Source organism: Panthera tigris, chromosome B1 (assembly GCF_018350195.1).
Source record: "Panthera tigris isolate Pti1 chromosome B1, P.tigris_Pti1_mat1.1, whole genome shotgun sequence".
NCBI lineage: Eukaryota > Metazoa > Chordata > Mammalia > Carnivora > Felidae > Panthera > Panthera tigris.
The window spans coordinates 26,168,562-26,194,396 of NC_056663.1; the positions used below are offsets into that span (position 1 = coordinate 26,168,562).

The 25,835-nt window shown below is 45.9% G+C and overlaps 1 protein-coding gene across 3 annotated transcripts; it reads right to left on the bottom strand.

The window, feature by feature from the left end:
- Positions 1–1,465: 1,465 nt before the first annotated feature.
- On the bottom strand, positions 1,466–25,835 carry LOC102959817 (low-density lipoprotein receptor-related protein 8-like). 3 transcript variants are annotated; one of them, XM_042983106.1, is made up of 16 exons: positions 22,865–23,271; positions 21,079–21,198; positions 20,395–20,634; positions 19,408–19,521; positions 18,057–18,176; positions 16,804–16,929; positions 16,023–16,226; positions 15,159–15,327; positions 14,694–14,862; positions 13,307–13,532; positions 12,375–12,500; positions 10,303–10,527; positions 4,610–4,921; positions 3,820–3,989; positions 2,354–2,548; positions 1,466–1,566 (listed from the first exon to the last, which is right to left on the bottom strand). In XM_042983106.1, exons 1-16 carry the CDS (start codon positions 23,130–23,132, stop codon positions 1,549–1,551), a joined length of 2,802 nt encoding a protein of 933 aa, XP_042839040.1. In that variant the 5' UTR covers positions 23,133–23,271; the 3' UTR covers positions 1,466–1,548. The 3 variants fall into 3 exon arrangements, with proteins under 3 accessions (XP_042839040.1, XP_042839041.1, XP_042839039.1); XM_042983107.1 differs by lacking the exon at positions 1,466–1,566 and adding an exon at positions 25,739–25,835 and having other exon boundaries at positions 2,248–2,548; positions 22,865–22,978; XM_042983105.1 differs by lacking the exon at positions 1,466–1,566 and having other exon boundaries at positions 2,248–2,548.

The window sequence follows — 25,835 nt, forward strand, 5'->3', positions numbered from 1 at the left end:
TAAATGATACCTTGGGTTCTTCCTCCTAATGTTCTTCTCATACGCACGAATACAGTCATATCATCTGGCTACCCAGTCACCTCCACATTCAAATCCATCATGGTACCTCGACCAGCTCCCTCTTCTGCCCACTTCAATTTCTCCAAAATCTCTCTTCTACCCTATTCCCACAAAATGATCAAGGTCTTTGGAACAAGTCATTGGGAAGACTAAAAAGAAAGATCATGTACCCCACAAAAAAGAGGGGAAGTGGTAACACCTATAGATGAGGATAGCCCACCACATGAGAAGATCAAATTTAAAATCTAGGATCAAAATTAAAATCTTCAAGGAGGGAGATTCTAGCTCAAGAAATGTGCTGTCAAGTAGACTGGTTTCCCACTAATGGGAATCTTGTCCCTCCAACTTGGAACCTTCCGTCCTAGTCTGTTCACTTTGTGGTAAGTACAGTCCATCTTTGTTATTTGCAGATTATTTGCACATTCGCCTACTTGCCAAAATTTGTAACACCCTTCCTAAATCTGTGCTCCCACACTTTTTTGGTCATCTGAGGATACACATACACAGGGCACCTGGACGGTTCAGCCGGTTAGATGTCCGACTCTTGGTTTCGACTCAGGTCACGATCTCACGGTTTCACGGGCTCAAGACCAGCATCGGGCTCTGCACTGACAGCTCAGAGCCTGTTTGGGATTTTCTCTCTCCCTCTTCTCCGCCCCTCCCCCACTCACACAGTCTCTGTTTTTCTCAAAATAAATGAATAAACTTAAGGAAAAAAAGATGCACATATATAGCAGCAAAACATTTGTGTTGGCTAACGCACATTTCCAGTTGCGATCAAACAAGGCGGTGCTCTGCCTGCTTGTTTTGGTCCTTACACTGGAAACAAGTGTCCTTTCTGAAGTCTGTTTAGGGCCATACTTCCCACATTTTTGTACTTTTGGTGATTTTGCTGTTTAAATAGGCCCCCAAGTATAGTGCAGAAAGGCTGTCTAGCATTCATGAGTGCAAGAAGCCTTACAGAGAAAATATATGTATGAGATAAGCTTTGCTCAGGCATGAGTTAAAATGCTGTTGGCTCTGACTTCAGTGTTAATGAGTCAACAATATATTATCAAGTGGTCTCTAAACAGCAATACTCCTAAAACAAGGTTACACATGGATTGGTTGACAAAAATATTATCGCGATAGATTCTCTGAAACCTCACCCTGCATTTTTTTCTACGAGCAATGATGTGACACCTGCTTATTCAGTGTTTGTGGCAACTTTATAGAATATAACTATCACAGATAAGGAGAATCAACCGTAATGCATTTTCAAACACTCCAAGGGAGCCATATGGCACTTACTACATCCTTGTTCGTCTTTCCTGTCAGAACAGTCTGGGTTGCCATCACACAGCCAGCTCTTAGGGATACAGCGGGTCTTGTTGTCACAACGCAAAGAACAGTCTTCAGTGGGCTCCCAGCAGTCCAGCTCATCGGACCCATCAGAGCACTGCTGAGCTCCGTCGCAGTGGTACTTCCCCTCAATGCACTGGTTTCTGTTCAGACACTGGAAGACTCCTAAAATGGAAAGGACCGGAGGCTCTCATCATATACTCAGTCATACTGAAGACTTAAAATTAGATTAACTCGGGGTGCCTGGGTGGCTCAGTCGGTTAAGCGCCAGACTCTCAATTTCGGCTCCTATCATCATCTCACGGTTTACGGGTTCGAGCAGGGCATCAGTCTCTGCGCTGACAGCATGGAGCCTGCTTGCGGTTCTCTCTGTCCTTTTCTCTCTGCCCCTCCCTTGCTCTTGTTCTTTCTCTCTCTCAAAATAAGTAAACATTTAAAAAAAAAAATAATATAAAATTAGATGAACTCCCCCTCATCCTGGAGTTTGCATCCTATTTGTGTGAGCTTTAGAGCTTATCTAATCCATGAGCAAGCTTTAGTAAAGTACTCAGGCCAATTATATTAACAAGCTGAACTAAGTTGTTTCATAAGCGTTCATATTGGTTTGGTTACTTTAAAAACTTGTTGGGACACTCCAAATCTGTTACAAGTGGTCTATTTAGCTCACTTTATGGCTCAGCCTTTCTAAAGGCAAATCCTGGAACACTTATGCAAATATGAGGAAGCAAGGAAGCACCAGTTAAATTACAGCCAGTAGAACATTTGCCTTCAATGTGATAAAACGGATACTGGTAGAATCCACATTCTGACAGACTCTGACCTTTATTGATGACAATTTATCTAAGAAAGCAAAGCGTGATTAGAATATAAACATGGTACCTCATAGCATGTGCCCGGCCAGAGTGGCGTCATATGCCTGGCACAAAGGACTAGACAGGAGACCGTGACAAACCTGGTCTGTTGCAGAAGTGGGAACAGTTCCCTTCATCCGAGCCATCCTGACAGTCCCGTTTGCCATCGCAGAGGTACTCCTGAGAGACGCATTCCTCTCCGTTCTGACAGGGGACAGAGGATTGGGGGCAAAGCAGAGGGGGTGCCGGAAGAAGGGCGGGGGGGCCGTTTGTGGCTGCCCCTTCCAACTCAGGATCTAGAATAAACAGTTGCTTCAGGAAATCAGTCCCTAAGGTTTCAGCAACAGAGATGCGCTCCCATTGTCCCCCTCCTGCAAAACCACGTCACGGCGGGGTAGTGCCATTTCTCCACCTCATCGGGACAAGCAGGGAGATGGACTCAAAGCCTAGATCCTTAGATTAGATGCGCTGCGTTGGCCCATCGTCTAATGGCTTCAAATTTCGGCCAACTGTTTTCTCCTTTCAGGCCTACCGACTTTTTTTCACTGCCTGACGCCATATGCTAGGAATAAAAAATCAAGTTTCAGCCAGACTTGTTCTGTCTGGCTCCCTGCTATAGCGTCTTGTGATCTGGGACAGGGAGCAGCATAATGTGGACACTCCCTTGTTGTGATGTTTCAGTTTCACTTCTAAAAGTTACCAGTTAGTACGTTCAACAACTAGCACAGCAACCCAACAGATCAGTTTGTAGGATAATCAAAGTTGGATTTTTACCAAAACGTTCACCTTGTCTTGGCACACTTTATTCCCTAAGAGATAGGTTCCTATGCCTCATGTTTCTCAGCCTTGAAAATCAGGCTAAACCAACCAATGAATCAAAAGGTAAGGCAGTTCAGACAGAAGAGGGAGAGGAGAGATCTCTATGGAGTGGGCACATCGAGGACAGAATGCCTCTGCCCTCCTTGTTTCTACCCTTCCTTTGGACTTCTGGCCACTCTTGCTGACAAAGCCCCCTGAATCCTGTGACAGGATTTCTTCTTTTTCTGCTGCAAGATCCAGGATCAGATTTTTGGGCTCCAGGCCAAAGGCATAGGTGAAGAGAGAAAGGTAAGCCAGCCTTAAGCAGGGCAATCTGAACTACAAGTACAGCTTCAACAGCAGGAAAGAACCGCTTCTCCTGGTACCCACAGCCCCAGAGCAGCTTTGCACAGGATGCTCCGCAAGATGTTGCTGCCTGGAGGAAGGGGGTTCCTTGGTAAAACCTGTCTGGGAAAGTGGTTTAGAACAAATTAAATGGATCTCTTTACGGCCAGAGGTTTATTACGCATTTGCTCGGGGTCTTGGGTCATTTAGCAAATTTTAAGAAACGTGTCAGCTTCTTACTCTTCCAGGATAGGGAAGTTAGGAGAAGGCCTGCTGACCTGTGGGTCGGGACAACTGCCAATATAAGATTCCTCTGAAAACACACTGACAAGAGGCAGGTAAAGTGGATTTCGGAGAATGACCCCACACAGGAAGACTCGCCTGAAACCTGCTGATTCTCTGCCAGGATGATCATTTTCCTTACATCTGGCTCTTTTGACACGGAGAAGGGCTCCGGCATCCTCCTGTTCCACAGCAGGAGAGCTCCTCTGTGCACGGTCACCAGGTAGGGCTCGTGGGCCGCTATAATGCCGTCACTCCAGGCCTTGTTCAAAGCGTATGTTCTATTTTTTAGGAGGCTCAGACTTTGCAACCCTAAGGAAGAGTCAAGTTCTTACAAGCTGACGGAGAACATGCAACCTGTGACGGCAGGGGCAAGGGGGGTCATGGGCACCACTCAACTGAGGTTCAATGACCCCAACTGAAAATAAGTCCAAGGAAAGTGTTCAAAGCTCCAGGAAAGTGAGATCTGCCACATGGAAGCATCAGGTGTGATTTTACTGCCTCACATGCGGTCTGTGAACACGCTCAGGCGCCAGCTGCTAGAGATGGCTTCTGGGTGAGAGGACCGTCAACAGCCGCGAGGCAGAGGCCCTATCTGGTGTCAAGTGTAGCTGAAGCATCTCTGCTCCATTTGCAATGGAAGTTGGGTTCTGTTACTTCCACTCACGGGAACAGAAACAGATTCTGGACAAAAAGCTATTAAGCATATTAGCTCTGAAGCTTACTACCTTTCAAGTCAAGAATCCAGACTTACAAATGGAACCAAGTGTGAGGTAAGTGACACGGGTCCCAGCTTTGCCTACGAGAGTCAGAATCTGAGCCTGGGTCTAGCTAGTTCTAAAAATGGCCGGAATCCTTGTGCTGAGACAAGATTCTCCCGCCACCTCCCGTCCCAAGCTTCTTCCAACTGTGCTGCTTGGTGTTGCACTTACCTGACCCTTTGGTAGTCCAGAGGATGCTAGATGAGCCAAGGTCTAAGGCCATATGGGTGTCGGCCGTCCAGGTGCCCATCCAGACTTCCTGTCTGCTTTTGCCATCAAGGGTCATACTTTGCAAATGTTTCCCACTCTCTACCCAGTAGATCACCCTCTTTGGCCAGTTGAGAAGAAGATGCAGTATAATGCTGCCTGTCCTGTAAAGGGTATGTGTGTCTGGGCCAGTAATGTTGGTCTTCTGAATAGCACTTCTGTCACAGGGCAGCCAGTACAAGTCCCCAGTGGATACGTCCACATTTGCTGAGCAGACTGTAAGGAGGAGAAGGAACTTCCATTACAAAGGACACTCAAATACACTCATGCATGGTCTTAAGTTTCGAGTTAAGGATGGACTCAACTGGAAACAATTAGGATGCAAAGACTGGTTCCTAACAAGCCTACATGGCTCATTCATCTGAGTCCCATCATACCTATCCTGGATCCAGCACCTTGTCTGTAGCACCAGCTCATGTGACCCTTACAACCAGCTGCTAAGGGAGAGATTCACCACCTTTCAGGAGTTAGAGATCTACGTGGCAACGCTGACACTTGAATGCAGGTCTGCAACTTTGGATTCACATCCCTCTTCATCGGTTAAGTATGAAAATCAATCAATTACATGTCAAGTGCCTAGGACTGAGATTGCTGCGGGAAAGCAGAGACTAAAGGGAAACCACAACGGTGGTATCAAAGGTCATTCGTGGGATGGACACATAGGGACGTGACCCACAGCCAGAAGACACAGACATGATAGGCACCAAGTATATGAAAGCCACAAAGCGTTCGCTTCTAAGCGTGACCGCTGGGCACGACCCTACGAAGCACTCCCTGCTCCCATTCCGTTCACCATAGCCGGACAATTGGTCCGGGTCTAAGCTACATAGTACCTACTACTGGGCTGCAGTATAGCATAAAAGTTAGCAGTGTCAGGCTAGCGAGTCAGATCGCCTTGTTTGAAACACGTTCCAAAATAAGGTGCCCGTTAATTTTTGTGCCTCAGTTTCCACAAATGCATGGTAGGGACACTGCTTCTCTCAGTGTTGAGGATTAGAGTTAGTATGCATAAAGCTTAGGACAGTGTCCAGTATTTTATTATTTTTTTAAGGTATTTATTTTTGGGAGAGGGCAAGCAGGTGAGGGGCAGAGAGAGGAAGACAGAGGATCAGAAGCGGGCTCTGCACTGACAGGCTGACAGCAGCAAGCCAGATGTGGGGCTCGAACCGAAGAACAGTGAGATCATGACCTGAGTTGAAGTCAGACACTCAACCAACCGGACCACGCAGGTGCCCCACTGTGTCGGGTATTTTCTAGCGCTGTGCCAGAGCTAGTTTGCACGAGCCTGTAACCGCCAGTTGTTAAATTCAGGGATGCTGCAAATTTGCTGTCCGGTAAGGTCATTATTGAAACTAAATTACATAAACCTGCTTGTATTTGAAACAAAACTAAAATACTCATCACTTATTTTCCCGCGTTTTGTTACTGCACACCGGCACCGGCGTTAAGAGACATCACATTGGTAGCTTGAAATCTGGCACCGTGGGAGTATTTTCAAGCAGAGAAATTGGCAAACGCTGCACATCAGGGCTTTGTGTTAGGTTTTGTTTTCTAGTCCAGGGACTGACAAACAACGGCCCTTGGGCGGATTCCAGCCTGCAGTCTGTTTTCATAAAATTTGGTGGAGCACACCATGGTCATTCTACAGTACATGTTTTCGGCTGGTTGGGCATTCTACTGTTGTATCTTTTCAGATACAACTGGCCTTTCAGAGGAAGAGGTTGAAAACCCCTGGTCTGGGCTGAAGTAGCGGAGAAAGATGCTAATATTGCAAATTAAACTTACATGTGTCACATCTACAGCCATTACCTTTTAAATACCACAAAAATTGGGAAGATATTTTTCTAGTCCTTGAAAACTATTATCCAATTCCATACATAAGTCCTTTGTGTCAATAAACTAATTCCAATTAGTCTCCATTGCTACACTTTTCACTTGTTTATAGAAACACGTAGCAAACAACACTGCAGTAGGACTATATTCACTCAACGATGGCATGGACATCTTTGCCAAATCAGATAGCAATCAAGCATTTATTCACAGTTGGATTGTGTTAAATCTTGATTGAATTGCAACTATAAACTGCTTTTTTTATTCTGAGTTCTTGAATCTGTAGCCAATCTGAAAATCGTGTGGCTATATGAAATTTACAGTAAAGAATGTCGTCTATTTTATTATTTGTAAATAATGTCACATCCTTTATGCCAGTCAGCTTTATTAGAAACATATATAATATATATATGAACATATCCCCCAACCTCCAGAAAGCTGGTTCTTAATATAATATCCGGTGGTGTGCTGGGATATATATAAGAACTCAATTGTTAGGACTCCTGGGTGGCTCAGTCAGTTAAGCGTCCAACTTTGGCTCTGGTCATGATCTCAAGGTTCGTGAGTACAAGCCCCACGTCAGGCTCTGTGCTGACAGTTCAGAGCCTGGAACCTGCTTCAGATGCTGTGTCTCCCTCTCTCTCTCCCCCTCCCTGCTCACCCACTGTCTCTCAAAAATGAATAAACGTTAAAAAAAATTTTTAAAAAAAGAACTCAAATGTTAACTACCAGGAAGGTTGAGAAACCGACAAGGCATGGAACTGGGGCGTGGTACCAGAATGGGGAAGCCAGTACCCACAGGCTTAACGTGTGTTAGTTTTTCCCACTTCCTGGGTGTTAGGGTAGGAGCATATCTTAATATTCCTCACGTTTTCTTTTCTTAAGTTTATTTATTTATATTTAGAGGGGGGAAGGAGAGGGGGCAGAGAGAGAGAGAGAGAGAGAATATCCCAAGGAGGCTCTGTGCTGTCGGCACAGAGTCTGACGCAGGGCTCCCAGTCACAAACTGTGAGATCATGACCTGAGCCAAAATCAAGAGTTGGACACTGAACTGACTAAGCTACCCAGGCACCCTTATTCCTCATGTTTTCATGAGGAGAAACTGGCATAGAATTGTCCCCATGTTCCTTAAGTCTCACTCCAGGAAAGAAGGGACTTAAGGTTGGCCAGTTAGCAAGAACAGACTGGCCACACCCGGTCCAGCTTCGCTCTTCTCTGTCGGGCTCTGACGTCTGCACAGGAGATGCGCTCTCTCTGGCATGAGTTTCAAGTGGTGCCGTGCAGATTCAAGGTTGAGTGTCCAGTTGCCAGGACCATGGAATGTTCTTTGAGTGATTCTACATAGGTTCTTAAAGACACACACTCTTTCCTGAAAGAGGATTTGAAGCCCTCCCATTTTTTTTATTAGCAATCTCAACTGTATTTACCAGCTTTGCTTCTCAGTAGGACAGGATTAACGCATTCAAGAGAAAATACTGATGTTAGTATACTTTGATGTGAGGATAAGCTGGAAGCTGGGTTGTGAGGCATCCTGGAGGTAACCAGCCCTTTCCCTGCTGTGAATGGCCTGCCTGGCTTTGTCAAGCTTTCAGCCATCATACACGAAAAACATACCCCTGTTCTCCAGATACATGTGGGGTTTCCCGACGCCAAGCAATTCTGCAACACGAGAACGTCCTACAATTCAGGGGCGCTTGGGGGTGTCTCAGTCGGTTGAGTGTCCGACTCTTGGTTTCGGCTCAGGTCACGATCTCACAGTTTTGTGGAATCGGGTCCCGCATCGGGCTCTGTGCTGACAGTGTTGAGGAGCCTGCTTGAGATTCTCTTTCTCTCCCTCTCTCTCTGCCTCTCCCCCACCCACATTCTCTCAAAATATAAATAAACTTAAATTGTAGGACATTCTTAAAAAATGTTTTTAATTCAGTTCTGACACCATCTACCTGCAGTTGGCATCAGACCCCGCAGGGTAAGGGCTCCGTCCCAATACTGCCCCCACTTCTGATGCCAACCATAAGTACAGGTTGTCCCCGGACTCTGAGCCAATGGCCTTAAATCAGGGTTCCCACAACCCCCTCAAATTTGATCATTTGCCAAATGGCTCACAGAACTGAGGGAAACACACTTACTGGTTTAGCGCATACAGGATACAAATGAACAGCCAGGTGAAGAGATTCACAGGGCCACATCCGAAGGGCCCACAAGCAGGAGCTTCTGTTCCCGTGGACCTGAGGTTTGCCTCCCTTCCGGCACACAGGTGGAGGCTTCATCACATAGACATGACTGAGCACTGATTCCATTTCCAGACCCCCCTCCCCTCTCCGGAGAATGGGGAGTAGGGCTGAGAGGTCTAAGCTTCTGGTCATGGCTTGGTCTTTCTGGTTAACAGCCTCCCAGGGTCAGTGATAAGGGTTTTAAAGTTTTTCTGGCCCTAAGTTGTGGAAATGGACCTTAAATTCAATTTTGCATTGTTGGCTCATTCAAGCCAAAGCTATTCCTCTCGCCCAGGAAACCCCAAAGGACCTAGGAGCTCTGTGTCAGAGCTATCACTCAGGAAGTTACAAAGCTCTGTGCCAGTAACCAGGGTCAGATATGTGTATTTTTTTCCTATTATTTCAGAGCCACCTACCCCAAGGACTCAGTATTCCACACGAGAACCCAGCTCAAGTAAAACTGCCAGTCTCCTAAAATTCCTTGATATAATCATTGTAACACTGAAACCTATTAGCTAAGATTAGCCAGTGGAGCAAAGGTGGCATTTTTAATTAAATGGGAAGAAATTTAAGGCCACAAGTTTCCTCAGACAGCCATCAGCTGTATTGCAAGATCACTGCCCGCTTCACTTTTTCCTGAAAGTTCTCCAGGGCAGGTACCGGAAGTTGCAAGGCACCAGGCACTGTGCTTGCCCTCAGGACTCAGCAGAGTCCACTGCTCTGAAGGACGTCCCGGGAGCACGTCTTTCAGGACAGCACTGCTTGTAGTAAAGCTTATTATTGGTACTTACAGTACGCAGGGAACATCCGGAAATCAAATTACTCACCCTAGAGCTCTAGCCTCAGTTCCTTTTTATAAAGTAGATGTTTGCCATTAGGCAGAGCACAGGGCACTAAGCTTGGGGTGTAGCACCCAGGAGTGGGAGAGAAGAGAAAGTATATATTACCATGGTAAGAAAATATCTTGCTAGTTCTCTCAGAAATCTGCATTGCAAATCACTTCTAAATTAGTGCAAGAAAAAAATCTGCATTGCAAAACTGAAGGATTTGAGGTCTATTTCTGTCCTACCCAAACTTAAGGCCAGGAAAATAGAATCTCAAAAAACCACTGACCCCCGGATTTGCCAAATCATGGTAGCCTTTTAACAGTCTGCACAGCTCTCCTAAGCATAAGGGTAACTCTGATACTTCATATGTAAGTTAGTTTAAAACCATTCTTTTGGAGGTGCCTGGGTGGCTCAGTTGGTTGAGCGTTGACTTGCTCAGGTCATGATCTCACGGTTCGTGGGTTCGAGCCCCGCGTCGGGCTCTGTGCTGACAGCTCAGAGACTGGAGGCTGCTTCAGATTCTGTGTCTCCCTCTCTCTCTCTCTCTCTGCCCCTCCCCTGCTCTCACTCTGTCTGTCTCTCAAAAACAAACACTAAAAATAAAAAAAATTCTTTGGCATTAAGATGGATTCAGATCAGGAATAGGTACCTTTTTTTTTTTTTTTTTGGCTCTACTTAATTTTAGAGCCAGAAAATAAAGGGAAAAAGCCAAAATAGCCACCCAACTTACCTGTATGCTCTGTCCAAATCTCTCGCTTTTCTCCCGAATAGCCAGTTGAGAAGAACAGACGTCCCTGGGCATTTGTCCAGTAGATGAGGTTTCTTTTCCAGTCAATATCCAGTAAATAGATGTTCCTAGGATGCTCTTGAACCAGGGTTCGCTCTATAGCAGTTCCCATAAAACCAACTTTCAACAAGTAGAGACGTTTGCCAGAAGAAAACACCACCTTTAACTCTACCAAGGGAAAGAGGAGATTTACTGTTTGGCCATTTGCTAGGTATGCCCAAATGCTCCCTTCTTGAGCAATCCCTCCAGCTGAGGTACACCTAGAAAGGGGTCTTATCAAGTTAGCTTCTGAGGCACACATACAACCCAAATGCCCTAGCTTTCTTAGAGAAGGGAGCCATTTGGGCAAATGAAGTGCTGATCAGCTTTCCCAAGGCACAAACCCTTTGGATTTTCTGCTGAAAGGTTCACACAGAAGCAGGAGGATTAGGGTTGGGGTGGTGCCCCATTTCATTCAGTAATGTCCTCGAATCATTGCTCGTGGCACTCAAGTCTCAGTAGAAAGGATTTTAAATTCAATTGCCCACTTAAAGAAAAGTTACTTGGGAACTTAACTGGATATATAATGTTCAAGGTACGATTTAAGCTCAAGTCCTGAGTCTGGCACAATAGTGTATTATATACACCATGAGTGCATTCAGTGGCTACCCCTGAGAATTGTGTTCTTTAAAGGTAGTTAGAACGTGAACATACTTATAGCATTTTTTTAAATTTTTATTAGTTTTCTTTATTTTTGAGAGGCAGAGAGAGAGATCGCAAGTGGGGGAAGGGCAGGGAGAGAGGGAGACAGAGAATCCGAAGCAGGCTCCAGGCTCTGAGCTGTCAGCACAGACCCCGATGCAGGGCCTGAGCTCACGGACCATGAGATCATGACCTGGAGCTGAAGTCGGATGCTCAACCGATTGAGCCACCCAGGTGCCCCCACCATGTCTTCTTCTTAAAGCCTCAATGTTCTTTAGGAAAAAGTAACTTGGATAGAGGGGTTCAATGGAGCATGTAGCCTTAATATTTCAAAGACAAAACCAGCAGGAAGACTTTACGTTAACAATATTGACATAGACTCTCTGCTCACAAACAGAAGCCAGAACATATAATAGTTATAAGACTATGGAGGACTACTTTTCTTATACAACTTAAATTTTCTGGTAAAACTGAATGGTGTAAACTATGTTTTTCTAGTTTAAAAATCAATCAAACCCAAATGTCCACAGATTGATGAATGGATAAACCAAATGTAGTACAGATAAAATGGATTGTTATCCAGCCTTAAAAAGAAATTCTGGGGGCACCTGGGTGGCTAAGCGTCTGACTTCAGTTCGGGTCATGATCTCATGGCTCGTGAGTTCGAGCCCTGCATCAGGCTTTGTGCTAACAGCTCCGAGCCTGGAGCCCGCTTGGGATTTTGTGTCTCCCTCTCTCACGCTCTCTCTCTCTCTCTCTCTCTCTCTCTGCCCCTACCCTGCTCACGCTTTCTCCTTCAAAAATAAACAAACACTAAAAAAAATTTTTTTTTAAATTCTAACACCTATTACAACATGTATGAACCTCAAAGGTATTATGCTAAGTGAAATAAGCCAGCAACGAAAGGGAAAATACTGTATGATTCCACTTAATGAGGTTCCTCAAATAGTCAAATTCATACGGACCGAAGGTAGAATGGTCGTCCAGGGGCAGGCAGAGGAGGAGAGGAAGGGGGAGTTATTAAATGGGTACAAAATTTCAGTATAGGAAGATGAAAACGTTCTGGAGATGGATGGTAGTGATGGCTGCAGAAAAATATGAACGTACCTAATGCTACTGAACTGTACACTTAGAAGTGGTTAAAATAGGAAGTTCTAGGTTATGGACTTTTAACACAACTTAAAAAACTAATCAAGATCTTTGAGAGTGAAACTTAACCAAAGTAAGGTTGTCAGTGCAAAAGTGATTGGTCCCAAAATGGAAGCCACGTTATTTCCAGGCCTACCATGGAATGTGACTCCCAGAGCCAAACCCATTTCACCCAGCATACTTACCACTACATGTACCAGAAGGTAAAAGAAACATTCCCTCTGGACAAACACACTTATAGCCCTTGGGATGGATGGGGGACAGGAGACATAAGTGGCTACAAGAGCCTGGAGCACATTCTGGGTATCTGCCTGTTATAAAAGAGAAATAGATTAGATACAATTTCAGAATTCTCCATATACTAGTTCAAAACTGAAGACTCAAGGGGAATTAAATTAGTTTTGCCTTAAGAGGAATCCCAGTATCCTTGTTTCCTTCTAGGTTAGGCATGCTGACCTTTAAACTCCCACAATCCCCTTTCAGATACTGGCAATTACTTATCCATGTTAAGCTCAAGCCAATAAAGCTTCAACCACCAGCATCTTCTCCCCCCAGAGTTAAGGCAAAATGCTGCCTAGCTCGCTTATAGGAACACTCCTTTAGAAGTAAATAGTAGTCTCAGTTCTCTACTTTGGTTAGTCTCTCAGACACAGTAAGAACCATTATCTGAGTTGAATCTGACACATAATTACTGATTGACAAAAGTTTTTAACTCCTACTCTTCTATAAATGGGATACTGGGCTTTCTTCAACTTTCTATCAAGAGCATAAAACTTTAAGGTCAACGACAATTAACGTGTCTGTGAGTAAGCTATTGTAGCCCTTATGTGAATAGCTTATTACCCCGTTTCATGTATTTCAGACTTCAAGAATCTGGTTACTACATTGGACTTGGACAAACCACAAGGTACATGCTTGGAAGGAGTTTCCCAGAAAAGTATTTTTCTCATTTTCTCTTATTTAGAAGTCCTATAGAATTCTGGAATAATACCCAGAACATTTTCCCTGCCTAAAAAAGTAGCAAGTTCCAAGAGCAGACCAAGGTAGTAATTTAGGCCATTTCTGTTTAGTGTACATTCTGATGCATTAGCATTTCAAAAGCAAGTCCTTGACATACCCTTGGGCTGCTGGGATTTGTGCAGGACAGAGAAAGCAGATATGGAAGCATTCAGCAGCACCACTCTCTCCTTTGGGGTGTGGGGTGAAGTGCGAAACAGCCGTATTTTATTTGCCCAGAAGAAAGAGTTCTCAAATACAGCTAGTCCTATTGGATTGTCACCTTCCAAGAAGATCTCAGGAAAGGTGTGCCTCCCACTGCCGTCCACGTTTACCGTCTCTATGGACTAAAGGGTTAGAGTCATGAGAGCAGTGTACCGTTAGCAAGAGATGCCGAGGTCAGTGCACCTCTTTCATGCACACTGATTAACATCTTCATGAGCTATCAACTTGACAGAGATGAAATCATCTTAGGATTCACGGAAGGTAATGCCAAACCCAGTGGTGCAACTGCATCTTGCACAAACCGGGTCACAGATAAGTTACAATAGTTACTTGTACAACACGTTGTCTGCATCCAGACTTTGTGCCAAGTTCTTTCCCTACATTTTCCGATTGTCTTTTGAAGAAAAACATTTTAGCTGTTTTCAGAGAGGGCAACGGGAGCCCAAAGAGGTGCCATAAATTGCCAAAATCACAGCTGATGTGATAGGCTTAAAAATATGATTCCCCAGGGCACCTGGCTGGCTCGGTTGGTACAGCATGAAACTCTTGATCTCAGGATTGGGCCACACACTGGGTGTTGAGATTACTTAAAAAAAAAAAAAAATTGACGTCTAAAAAAAAATGACTCCTAAGCCTATGCTTTTGGCCACCGTGTCATATTGGTCTGTCAGTTTGATGCTTCCAAAAATGACATTACACAAACTGTAATATTAAGACCTCGAAATAGGAATATAAGTAAGTACTAAGTACTTAACTATGTTATTTCAAGGAGGTGGTCTGCCATCTTAAAAGGTTTTACATCCTAGGCATGACACAGAATATGCCCTGTACTACCAGTGCCAAGTTTGACTGCAGTATTTAAGAAAGTCACAATAGGGGCACCTGGGTGGCTCAGTTGGTTAAGTGACTCTTGATTTCAGCTCAGATCGTGATCTCACGGTCATGGGACCAAGCCCTGCATCAGACACCGCACTGAGCATGGAGCCTGCTTGGGATTCTCTCTCCGCCACTCTCTCTGCCCCTCCCCATTCCCTCTCTCTCTTTTCAATAAACCTAAGGAAAAAAAAAAAAAAGGAAGTCACGCCAAGTCTCCCAACCTATGTTGATATCATCAGACTCTACCTAAAGATACTGTGCAATCCTAGCTCGCTTCTCTCCGTTTTCACAGCCAGAAGTATTTCACAGTGTCGATGCAAGACCAAAGAGAACTTCGCAGTTACCCACAGTCATACCAAGACCCAGGTTTAACGGTTTATCTTCTCTCCCGGACCTATTTCCAGTACCTCTTTATAGTCACTGATCCAGTAGAGCCTGCCGGTCACGTGGTCGAGTGTCAGTCCTACAGGCTCCTCCATGTTTACAGCTGCGAGCACCTTCCTATCCGAGCCATCCATCCCTGCAGTCTCAATAGTTCTCATGCCTTTCTCACCACGATTTACCCAATACAAGGACCTGAGAAAAGTAAAAGGGGCAAGATGTTAACAGTCCCCTCCACTGAACAGCCAGGTCCCCTTAGCTCTCTTGTACAGGTCCCAGATCACCACACTGCTAAGAATGCAGGAGATTTCTGCCCTCAGACTCAATAGACTGAAAAGTTGGGCCTCATAACATTCGATTTAGGCTTTAAACTCAAGATTTTTTTTTTTTTTGGAGCAAATAGGTTGAAAAAGTTGAAGTGTTCTCTTATCAACTTAAACTTCTAAGATAACCAATGATTTGGGATATAGTCTCAAAGAAACACTACTTACTTCTTTGTGGGAAACACGATGAGCTGCTCTGGCACCAGATCCTTTTCCAAGATTTTGACGTAGCCTCTGCCATCACTTAAACCAGCACAGATGACCCTTGCGAAGCTGCTCGCCCAATACAACTGTCCCGTGAACCAGTCCAAAGAGACACTGTTCACCGTTTTAAGTTCTGGGGATACAGGAGACAGTGTTCTGTTCCCACAGGTTTGGACCGAACTTGTCTACATGTTCTGATTTCAAGCTACACAATGAGGCAAATAGGACACAGGGAAGGAGGGCCAGAGATGTGCTATGTCCAATATGCAGTGTGCAGCAGGGAAAGAGAAAGATCTTAGCAGAAACCTAACCAAGAAATCAAAGAGAATGCAACCTCAGTTTGGGGCACTATCTATTACAGAAGTCTCAGGTGCATTGTTAGGAACTGTACCTCTTAACCACTCGCAGAGGATTTCTGGGCACCCAGGACAATGCTAAGCACTTCCGCACATGTACCAACTCTGGTTTAACCCCCACACTTAACCCAATGAAGCAAGTGCTATTCCCTTCATCTTACAGACGGTGGTTCAAAGGAGTTAGCAACTTGCTCAAAGTCACATACCTAGTAATAGAGTGGAGACAAACCTTGGCCTGAGCCCACATCCCCAAACTTTCTGGACTACTTAATAGTGACTTCATCCTCCAGTTGGACTCTACCAAAGCTCCCATGGAGCCAAATTAGATAGTCTTATCTCAAATCGGGACTGTACAAACTCTCATGATTCCCAAGGAAGTCACAGAAGATGTCCAGATGAGTAACACAGGCTGCTTATACTCTGTTGATGTGGCTTTAAGAAGCTATAGGGTTCTTCACGTCAAGAAATATACCTGGATAGAGAAGAACCGAGTTTGGCTTCCCAAGGACAAACACATTTAAGATTCCGTCCACCCAAAAGTACATGCTTCTCTCAAGATCATATGCAACGGAAGTAGGCCTCGATTTTATAGGTACAAGAGGTTCGTAGATGCCTGTTCTTCGATCCAGGACACCAAGTTCTCGATCTGCTGCTATAAGAATTTTAACAGCATCATCTGTAATAGAATTGGAAAAGGAGTAGTGACACATTCCTTTGAAACTTTCTTTCATGCCATTCTCTTTAACCAAAGAAGCTGTCCCTGCTGAAATGCACTTACCCTGAAGTCTGGACTCAGGAGTGTCCAGAGGAGATCTAGGGGACCACCTTAAGTCTTAATTCCTCCTCTAAACTCCAACACATTCAAACTAATCTTTGGAATCTCTTGGCCCATTTGATTTCAGATTCAGCCCTTCCCCCAACCCTAAACGGACGTCCTCTCTATGCCTCATACACAGAAGCCAAATAAATGAACTGTCCCATCCTTAAAGAAACACAGGCCCAGTTAAGATTTTATCAGTGGGGTCTCTGGAGCCCCTAGGTGTATAGCCTAGAGAATACGTCATTTTAAAGACACTTAATAGCAACTGAAACTCAAATTGGCCAAGGAATGTTGTCATAGCAGCTTCTTTATGGAAAGAATAAAGTCTTCTCTAATACTAGACCCTAAAGGGAATCACCCATAGTATTTCTATCTATAATTACTGCTAAAGGCACAGCAAGAGCTAGGCTTTACTTAGGGTCTCAGAGCTCACCTGTAACTCGACAACTGGTACCATTGTAGAGCTGGTGACCTTGAATACATTCACAGGAGTAAGAGCCTGGTGTGTTGTGACACAGCTGGCCACAAGGACTGTAGGCCTTGGAGCACTCATCTAGATCTAATGAGAGACAGTCGTAAGTCAGAGATGACCAAGGAGCAATCCCTTGAGTATTTTTGTTCCTTTGAGCTACTTTTCAGACGCTCACTAGACACGTATTATGTGGAAACCACTGCACTGGGTGCTGGGAGAGACCGTCCCTGCCTCTGTTGAACTGCCATCCACATAAGTGTAATTCAGCAGAAACATCAATATAGAGACCCCAGAAGATGGATCTAGGTTGCCCTAACAACATTCTTGGGGGTGTTGCTGATTCAGAATGAATGGTAAGATGTGGAAAAACAAAGACTTGTGCACTGCTGGTGGGAAAAATCAAATGGGCCGCCCCTGTGGAAAATAGTTGGATGGTTCCTCAAGTTAAACAGACTTGACCACATGATACAACGATTCCACTTCTGACATATACCCAAGAGTATTGAAAGCAGGGATTCAGACATCTGCACACCAATGTTCGTAGCATTGTCCACAATCGCCAAAAGGTAGAAACCGTGGAAGTGTCCATCAACAGATGGATAAACAAAATGAGACATATACACACAATGAAATATTATTTGGACTTAAGATTTTGGGGGGCCTGGGTGGCTCAGTTAAGTGCCCGACTCTTGGTTTTAGCTCATGTCATGATCTCACCATTTGTGAGATCAGGCCCCACATCGGGCTCTGCATGGACAGCACAGAGCCTGCTTGGGATTCTCTCTCTCCCCTACTCTCTCTCTCTCGCTCTCTACCCCTCCCCCACTCGTGTTCGCTCTCAAAATAAACTTAAAAAAAAAAAGATTCTGACACATGCTAGGACATGGATGAACCTTAACAACATGCTAAGTGAAATAAGCCAGACACACAAGGACATTTACCACATGATTGTATTTAGATGCAGGACTAGAACAGGCCAATTCATAGAGACAGGAAGTCGATAGAGGTTTCCAGGGATTGGAGACAGAGTTATTATGTCACAGGTATGGAGAGTTGCTGTTGGGAGGATGACAAAGTTCTGGAGATGGACAGTGGTAATGTTTGCACATGCTGAGGCCACTGGAGTATACACTTAATGATTAAGTTGGTGTATTTTATATCATATCCATCATCCTGCAGTAAAAACTTTGAAGATGAGCCAAATGAACGCTGACCTGCACAGCTCTGAGCGTCCGGCTGTAATTGCCACCCGGCTCCACACGAACACTGGACTCCCCAGTATGTGTCCCTGCACTGCCCCTCACAGCCCCCGTTGGCCAGAGAGCAGTTTTTACCTAGTAGAGACAGGGCAGCGGTCAGGACGGCTTAACACGGTACAGATCAAACATTTCATAAACCGTTGTGTTACAAAGACCCACACTGTGTAAGGGCCATATGACTGTTTTGACCCTGCTCCCTGACCTAGGAATGTGGAGGCTTTGGGAAAAGACCAGAAGACAGGGAAAGTTAGGAAACTTGGAGCAGGGGAAAGGAATTTTTAGGTGGACAGTCCAGACAATTTCACATGTTGGCATATTGTTCCGCCCACAGAGGGGCCAGCAACCTCTTCCTTAATTTCTCCAGAAATGTGGGTGGTCAGGACCCTTGCCTCAGGAAGCTTTATAGCAGTTTATTAATTTCAGTGAATTATCTACACAGGACAAAGCCTGTGCTTTGTCCCACTGTTTATGCTTTTACAATCTTACTTGTTCCTTTAGTAGAAAGCTGCTTTCACAGCCTTTAGCAGCACTAAAGAGGTTTCATTATACACATCTAATACCAGATTTGAGGAGGAAATAAGACAGATGACAAAGTGCCTGGGGTCAGGTGCCCCCTCTCCCTCCACAACAACTTGAATCAACAGTGATTTTTATAGTGAGAACTGCAAGGTATTAAAGTTTGAGAGGCTCCTGAATCGCTCAGTTAGTTAAGCGTCTGACTTCAGGTCATGATCTCACAGTTCATGAGTCTGAGCCCCACATCAGGTTCTCTGCTGTCAGAGTGGAGCCCGTTTTGATCCTCTGTCCCCCTCTCTTTGTCCCTGCCCCGCTCTTGCTCTTTCAAAAACAAGTAAACATTCAAAAAAAAAAAAGTTTGAGTTGCTTCCCTCAGTAGTTTCCATCCTCACCAGGAAAGTCTTCCTAAGTCTTTCTTCAGTTAAATCCTTAGAGAATTCACCATATGGTCTTGAACACACGATGTGCTTCTCAGTAGCAAAGTATGCGTTACTCCAGAATTTTAGGAGCCATGTGGTTTGGGGTATTTAGCTAGTCTATTTCCCTAAAGCCATAACAGGAGAAGAACTCTCAAAGTTTCATGGCGCGAGTAACATTGGCTCAAACTCGGGAGACCAAAACCAGGGCTTGGAACCTGTAACCTGGGATGGAGCCGTCACTGAAGGATTAATAGGTGTTTTAGTCCACGCGTTCCCAGAGTGTAGACCCTATGATTACCAAGCAGCACTGGCTTACTTGGTCCGATTCTCCCCACCCCTGCATCGGGCCAACCCAGCAACGGGGTCCTCACCGCATGTGGTGGGCTCATCGGTACCATCTGCGCAGTCTGCTTCCCCATCACACATCAGGGATTCCAGGATGCATTTCCCTTCGTCACACCTCACAGTGCCTTCTGGACAGGAAGCTGTGGAGGCAGGAAAGCATTCTTTTCTGACAGCACTTGGGGGAAGGGGTGATAGAAACACTTATTACAGTAAGGTGGCCGCAGTATTTCTAGAACCCAAAGCAAGTCTAGGTAGGGAAGGACGTTGTGTCATTTGAAGCAGGGTTTTCAGGGAACTGGGACTTAAGACTTGATAACAAGGATGTTATGCCACTTGGGCACTGGACTGAAAGAATATTGAATTTGAATTCAATTAGCATTAAGTAGTTCCAATTGAAATGGTGTTACAGTGAGTTAACACGCGCCCTAAAGGAAGACTCTTCTTAAGCCAGTTTAAACATTACAAAAATGTTAGAATCTGAATATATTCACTACTGCAGATTTAATTCTGGAAAGATTGAAGTAGGATTGGGATTTACTGAGAATGTGGAGTTTCTACCACATTGTTGGGGGCGGGGGGGGGGGAGGGTGTAGAGAAAAGGAACGTAATACTCATCAAGTGCTTTGTAAGGCAGGGCAGTGGGGGGGAATCCTCTTTTAATGAGAAATTTTCCTCTCCCGTCTTCACTACACCAGGACGGGAGGCACCTGTTAGGAGACTGCCTTCATAAGCCGGTGCTCGGGTGTTCTGTGCATTGGCCACGTTGAGTAGTGGAAACATTCGAGGCAACGCTCAGAGCGTCCACCACAGAGCTATTATTTGAGCACTGCTTTAGGTTTCCATGGATAACTAAATCTCGAGTTATTGCTAGGAAACATCCTGTTTTTAGATATAGGATGGAAGTCTCGGTCACAGGAATGAAACGCAGCTTGCAGAAAGCGGTCCACATAGTACAGCCTTCCCCTTTAAACGAAAGGCCAAGGCCCGGGAGGTGGGCGGGGCGGGGGACTCACCACAGGCTTCCTCATCAGAGGAGTCACCGCAGTCATTGACGCCGTTGCACTTCCAGCTATCCATGACACACACCTTGTTCCTGCACTGCCACTGCCCGGCCAGGCAACGGTTCGGGGAGCACGGTGCTTCGTCAAGCCTGTCGCCGCAGTCCTTATGCACGTCACAGAGCTCCCAAGCATCACGACACCGAGAATTTCCCGGACACTGGATTTTTCGGCCAGGACATGCTGTTGGTATCTCTGTCAAAGGCAGGAGTGGGCTCAGGGGGGCAGCGCCCCTGAACTTGCTTGTTCATTCAGGTTTACTCAGGTATTTATGGTCTGCTTACAGACCATAGGTATTGCTCGTTTATTCAGGTATTTATGGTCTGCTCGTGGATTTGGTCTATAGAAAACCCAGAACTGAAAGGGATGGTAGCGATTAGCGGTGTGGCCCCAACTTTGTATACTCAAGTTCATCCCAGAGGAGTTTAAAAAGGCAACGGAGGCAAGAATCTTTTAGGTCATTTTGCAAAAATACAGAAGTGGATAAAACGTCCCCTATAATAACAGAGACCATATCTGGAGTGAGCCCGTGTGGCATAAGGCTGTTTAGTGACTTGTGTGTTACGCTCAATCCTGTGGAGGCTCCTCGATGCCGCAGACACAGAGAATACGTGTGAAGATACACGAAGTTGTACGTACCACAGTTAACCTCATCGGAGCCATCCAAGCAGTCTCCGGTACCGTCACAGAGCCAGCTAATAGAAATACATTTCCCGTCATCACACTGCCAGGCCTGAGGATGTCCACCGCATACTTCCTCTGCAGGCCAGGGGTGGTATTCGGGGGGCAGAAAGGAAGAGGTGTTTGTCAGGGCACACGCAGCTTTTAAATTTGGGTTTCATATTAAGTCTTGTCATTGGCAAAAGAATAATTAATTCCTGATTCGCCACTGAGTCAATCCTGAACTTGCCTGTCCTTTTCAGGTTATCCTTAAGAACACATTGTACCCCGGCCTCAGGGGTAATCACCTAGCAGCCCGATAAAGCTTATGCTCCCCAACATGCTTCTAGAACACAGTTGTCCGGTAAAGCCTGTTGTGACTACAGAAGAGCGTTTTGGACCTATGCTGCCCAAAATGGTAGTCACCAGTCTCCTGTAGCTGTGGAGCAACTGTAATGTGACTTGTATGATAAAGGAACTGTATTTATTTAAATAAATTTAAATCTTCACATGTGGGGGACACCTGGGTGGCTCAGTCAGTTAAGCATCCGACTCTTGATTTTGGCTCAGGTCCTGATCTTGTAGTTCGTGAGTTCAAGCCCTGCATCGGGCTCCACACTGACAGTGTGGAACCTGCTTGGGATTCTCTCTCCCTCTTTCTCTCTCTCTCTCTCTCTCTCTCTCTCTCTCTCTCCCTTTTCCCCTCCCGCACTCACTCACTCTCTCATGCTCTCTCTCACTCTCAAAATAAACTTAAAAAAAATCTTCACGTGTGGCTAATGGCCACTGGAGTGGACAGTACAGTTTTACAAGTTCGCTTCTTCAAACCCCTTTGGTGTTTGAGACTATATCAAGAACTCAGACAACCTGGAGACTGTTAGTTTGGGGTTTAATTAGGTCTTCAAATACTTCGAAGTATGCCTTTGGGCAAGTAAACCTGGAGAAGTGGGGTGAAGTATATGGGGGAGCAGAGCACAAGGCATTGATGCAAGTATGAAATGTAATTCTAACCTGCCCTATTACAGGTTTTCACACCAAAGGTTTCACATTAAATTAGTTACAGTAAGTGACCAGTCCAGGAATGTGCATGTGGGGTACAGAAAAGGAACACAGCGCTCTCCAAGTTCTTTGCGGGGTGGGGGGGGAGTTCCTCTTTTAATGAGGAATTTTTTCCCTCCATATTTACCGCACAAGGATGAGAGGCATCTGTTAAGAGGCTCTCCTCATCTATAGGTGTTCAGGTGTCCCTTCTGGGGCTGGGAGCACTCTTAGCACAGAGCCGTTTGAGCTTTATTTCAGGAAGACATTTACCAAGTAGCTAACTTGGCTTCTATTGGTTTTGTAGTTTTCTTTATACTCAATTTGTAAAGATATCTTTTAGTTGAACAAAATCCCTAAGCAAAGCTGAACTAACTTACTGTATATATTTACAAGTAATTGTGTGCGCTGAGGTCTGCCAAGGTTTCCTATACAGGAATCTGTATGATTGCAGTTTCAGGAACTGCCACATGCTTCAGCCAGAATTTAAGGAGAGAAGCCAGACTTTTGCTGGGTTTTCTATCCCAACCAGCCCTCCACACTCATTTTGATAATAATGCTACCAACACCTACATCCCTAGGCTTACCGACTGAAAGCCTGCAACAATCCAGAAGGCCCAACATTTCCGGATACCCCCTAAGAGGGAAAACCACCAAACCTGGCACCGTCAGCCAGGCAACAGCCCAAGGGCCCATCTAGGAGTCCAGACACGGGGAGGCCGCTCACCACACTGCTCATCAGTTCCGTCGGGGCACTCTCGCTCTCCGTTGCAGAGCCAGGCCACGGGAATGCACCTTTCCCCACAGGCAGCTTGCCTCGTCATGTTGCACCTCACTTGGTCTACGTTGGATGAAAAAAAGCAAATCCGTGAGAGTTCCTGGCTACGTTGGCTACAAGGGAGCACCTTTTCGTGGTAAGCTGCCGTCAAGAGGTCATTCAGAAGGCCTTCCGTCAACTCATACTCAGGAAGACACTTGGGGGGATTCAGTATCATAAAATCGCATATGACTTCTGCAGTCGTTACTACATCGGAAATAGTTCTTCAGGTGGTATAAAGTTGGGGAACTGCCATCGCCTGTCCCCATTAGAATAAGGGGCTGGCGTGCGCTCTGCTCAAAGAGACACAGGCACTGCTTTCGCTCCGGTTCCGTCTTAAACAATCAGTATGAATAGTTGCACATTTAGAAGTCCAAGTTCAAAGACGGCACTCTAGTTTACTTTTAAGCATGTGCAGACACATCCGAAAATTAGATTAGCATTGCAGGTCCCTACATACTATCTTGATAAGAATGCCTCTCATAGGCTGGTTATAAGCATTTGTTAAGTCTTCAGTTATCTGCAGGAGATTGATTTACACTCTCAGTTTTGTTCAAGTTATGAACTTGTGTTTGTCAACCTTGAATGATTAATGGTCAAAAATCAGCCTGTTATAGAATGTGGTCCCCAGAGGGAGGCTCCAGGAAGGCCTGATTATACTTAGTTTATTATGCTGTCATAACTTTGAAAAAGAAAGAGCCAGCCTTTGGTTCCTAGAAAAGATGAGCCACATGGCCCATACGAGAAGCCTCTGCAAGATGCACTGAAAACCCTGTGCAGTCCTACTCCCTGGGACAATTTCAATATGGAATGGAAAGTGGTGCAAAGTTGTGTAATGGAAGTTGACAACAGAAGGTCGTTGTGTAGACCACAGCTTCTTTGTTAAGGGACCATTTCATAGTCTTACTTGTATCCCTCTAACATAGCGATTTTAGCATAGCTGCTCAAGGTACGGTTTTTTTCTAAAGCTGACTGGCAAAAAATATTTTAATGAAATATTTAGAAAGTATTGGTTACTAATGGGTAGCTAACAACTTTGCCGATGATTCACATACCATCCAGGCAATCTTACTTAGCTTAACCCAAACCACTGAGAGCAAGTGATGTTACCAACCGCTAATATGGGAGCACAGACTCAGCTGTCAGACTACATAGGTTGGCATTTCAGTGAAACCGCTTACTAACAATAGGACCTTGGGAGAGTCACTTCCTCTCTTTGGATCTCGGTTTTCTGGTCTATAGAAGGAGACTACTAAATAAGTGATCAGAAGAGGAAGAGTCAGAGATGAAACGACCACAAAGCCACTTGGCACAGTATACCCACCATATAAATCGTCATAAAGTGTTAACTCTTTTGCTGCCTCTTCCAGCAGATCCTTCCAGAAGGATCCCAGTTAGGGGTTCAGTCAGCCCTCAGAGACTCATACTGCCAGGTGAGTCACACCTTGAACAATACGGTGCTCTGGTGCTTCTCAGTTTTGAGACCATGTGTGCATCGAGATTCTACACATCTACAGATGCATCTCAAAACATTACTTTTCACTTATGTAGACGATTGCTGTGAATGAATACGACACTTATTAATATTTTTACTTCTATATTAATTTTAGGGTAGCTTTCTCATAGTCTGTCAATACACAAAGTACAATGATCCCATGCTATTCTAAAACGGACATCCTAAAGAGGTCTTCATGCCAGAGGGCCTTGGTAACCACTGCTTAGTAAAAAACCCAAGTAACTTAAAACGTTCTCCAGGAGTGGTACAAAAAGACCACCCAGAGCAAAGGCTTCTCATCCCTGCAGAGATGCTCTGCCAGGTTAGGCAAAAATCTTGTGGGTGAGAATCCCTCCTGGAAGACAGAGAACTCAGTTAAGTGGTACCTCCTCCGAACTAGTTAACAGCACCTTGACTAGGAGTCTGCGCGAGTTAAAATGACCAGCCTTCAATCTATGAGGGCCAGTAACCAGGACCTGTCAAGAGATCAGCATGCCGGCAGGCCGGGCGGTTTGACAAACGCTGGGCACCTCCTACACCTGGCTAAGCCACCAACCAGTCGCCCAGCCAGCCACCATCTGGGAACTGTGGGTGTCTCAGTCACCCTGGGACACGGATTCAGCTCTCCTCTGCCTTGGGGTCTGCCTAAACCCGAGAGGTATCAACAAGTGTTGCGGGAAGTCGCTTCCTAACCACACCTCCGGCCCAAGCCCGGTCCCCCTACTCCACCCCCGCCCCCGGCGCGGGGGGGGGGGGGGTGCTGTTTCCGGAGGGACTTACCTCTTCCCCAGGCCCCGGGCCTCCACCAGGCTAAATCTGCTGCATGGGGAACCCTGAGCGAGGGTCCCATCAGAGACCAGGGCTGCAAAGCGGATCCCACTTGGCCACCACACGGCGAGGGTGGGGGGGAATTGGAGGGGGGGAGAAGAAGGTGCGCCCTGCACTCAGTGTGCAGAGAGCTCGCTCCCACACGCTTGGGGTGGGATGAAGGAAAGACGCCGAGTTTGACCGCTGTGCCCACCTCTTCCACCCACTGGGCAGGCGGGGAAGGAGGAAAGGGCAGAGAAGCAGGGGGCCCCGCGACTCAGCCGGCGGCCCCTCCAGAATGCCGGACTTCACCCTCCTCTGTGGAAGGTCACTGCAGGAGCGGGGGGCTGAGGGGGGGGGGGCTTCGCGCACACCAGCGAGGGTGCCCCAAGCTCTCCTCCCGCCCCTGCAGCGCCTCGCAGCCCGCCACCCCTGCACGCTGCCGTCCCTTCCAGGACGCCCTGCCGCGCGACCCCACTCACCAGTCCCGGAGCCCGCGAGGCCGCCCAGCGCGGCCAGCACCGGCGGCAGGAGCATAAGGAGCGCCCGGAGCCCCATGGCGGGGAGGGGACAGGGCGC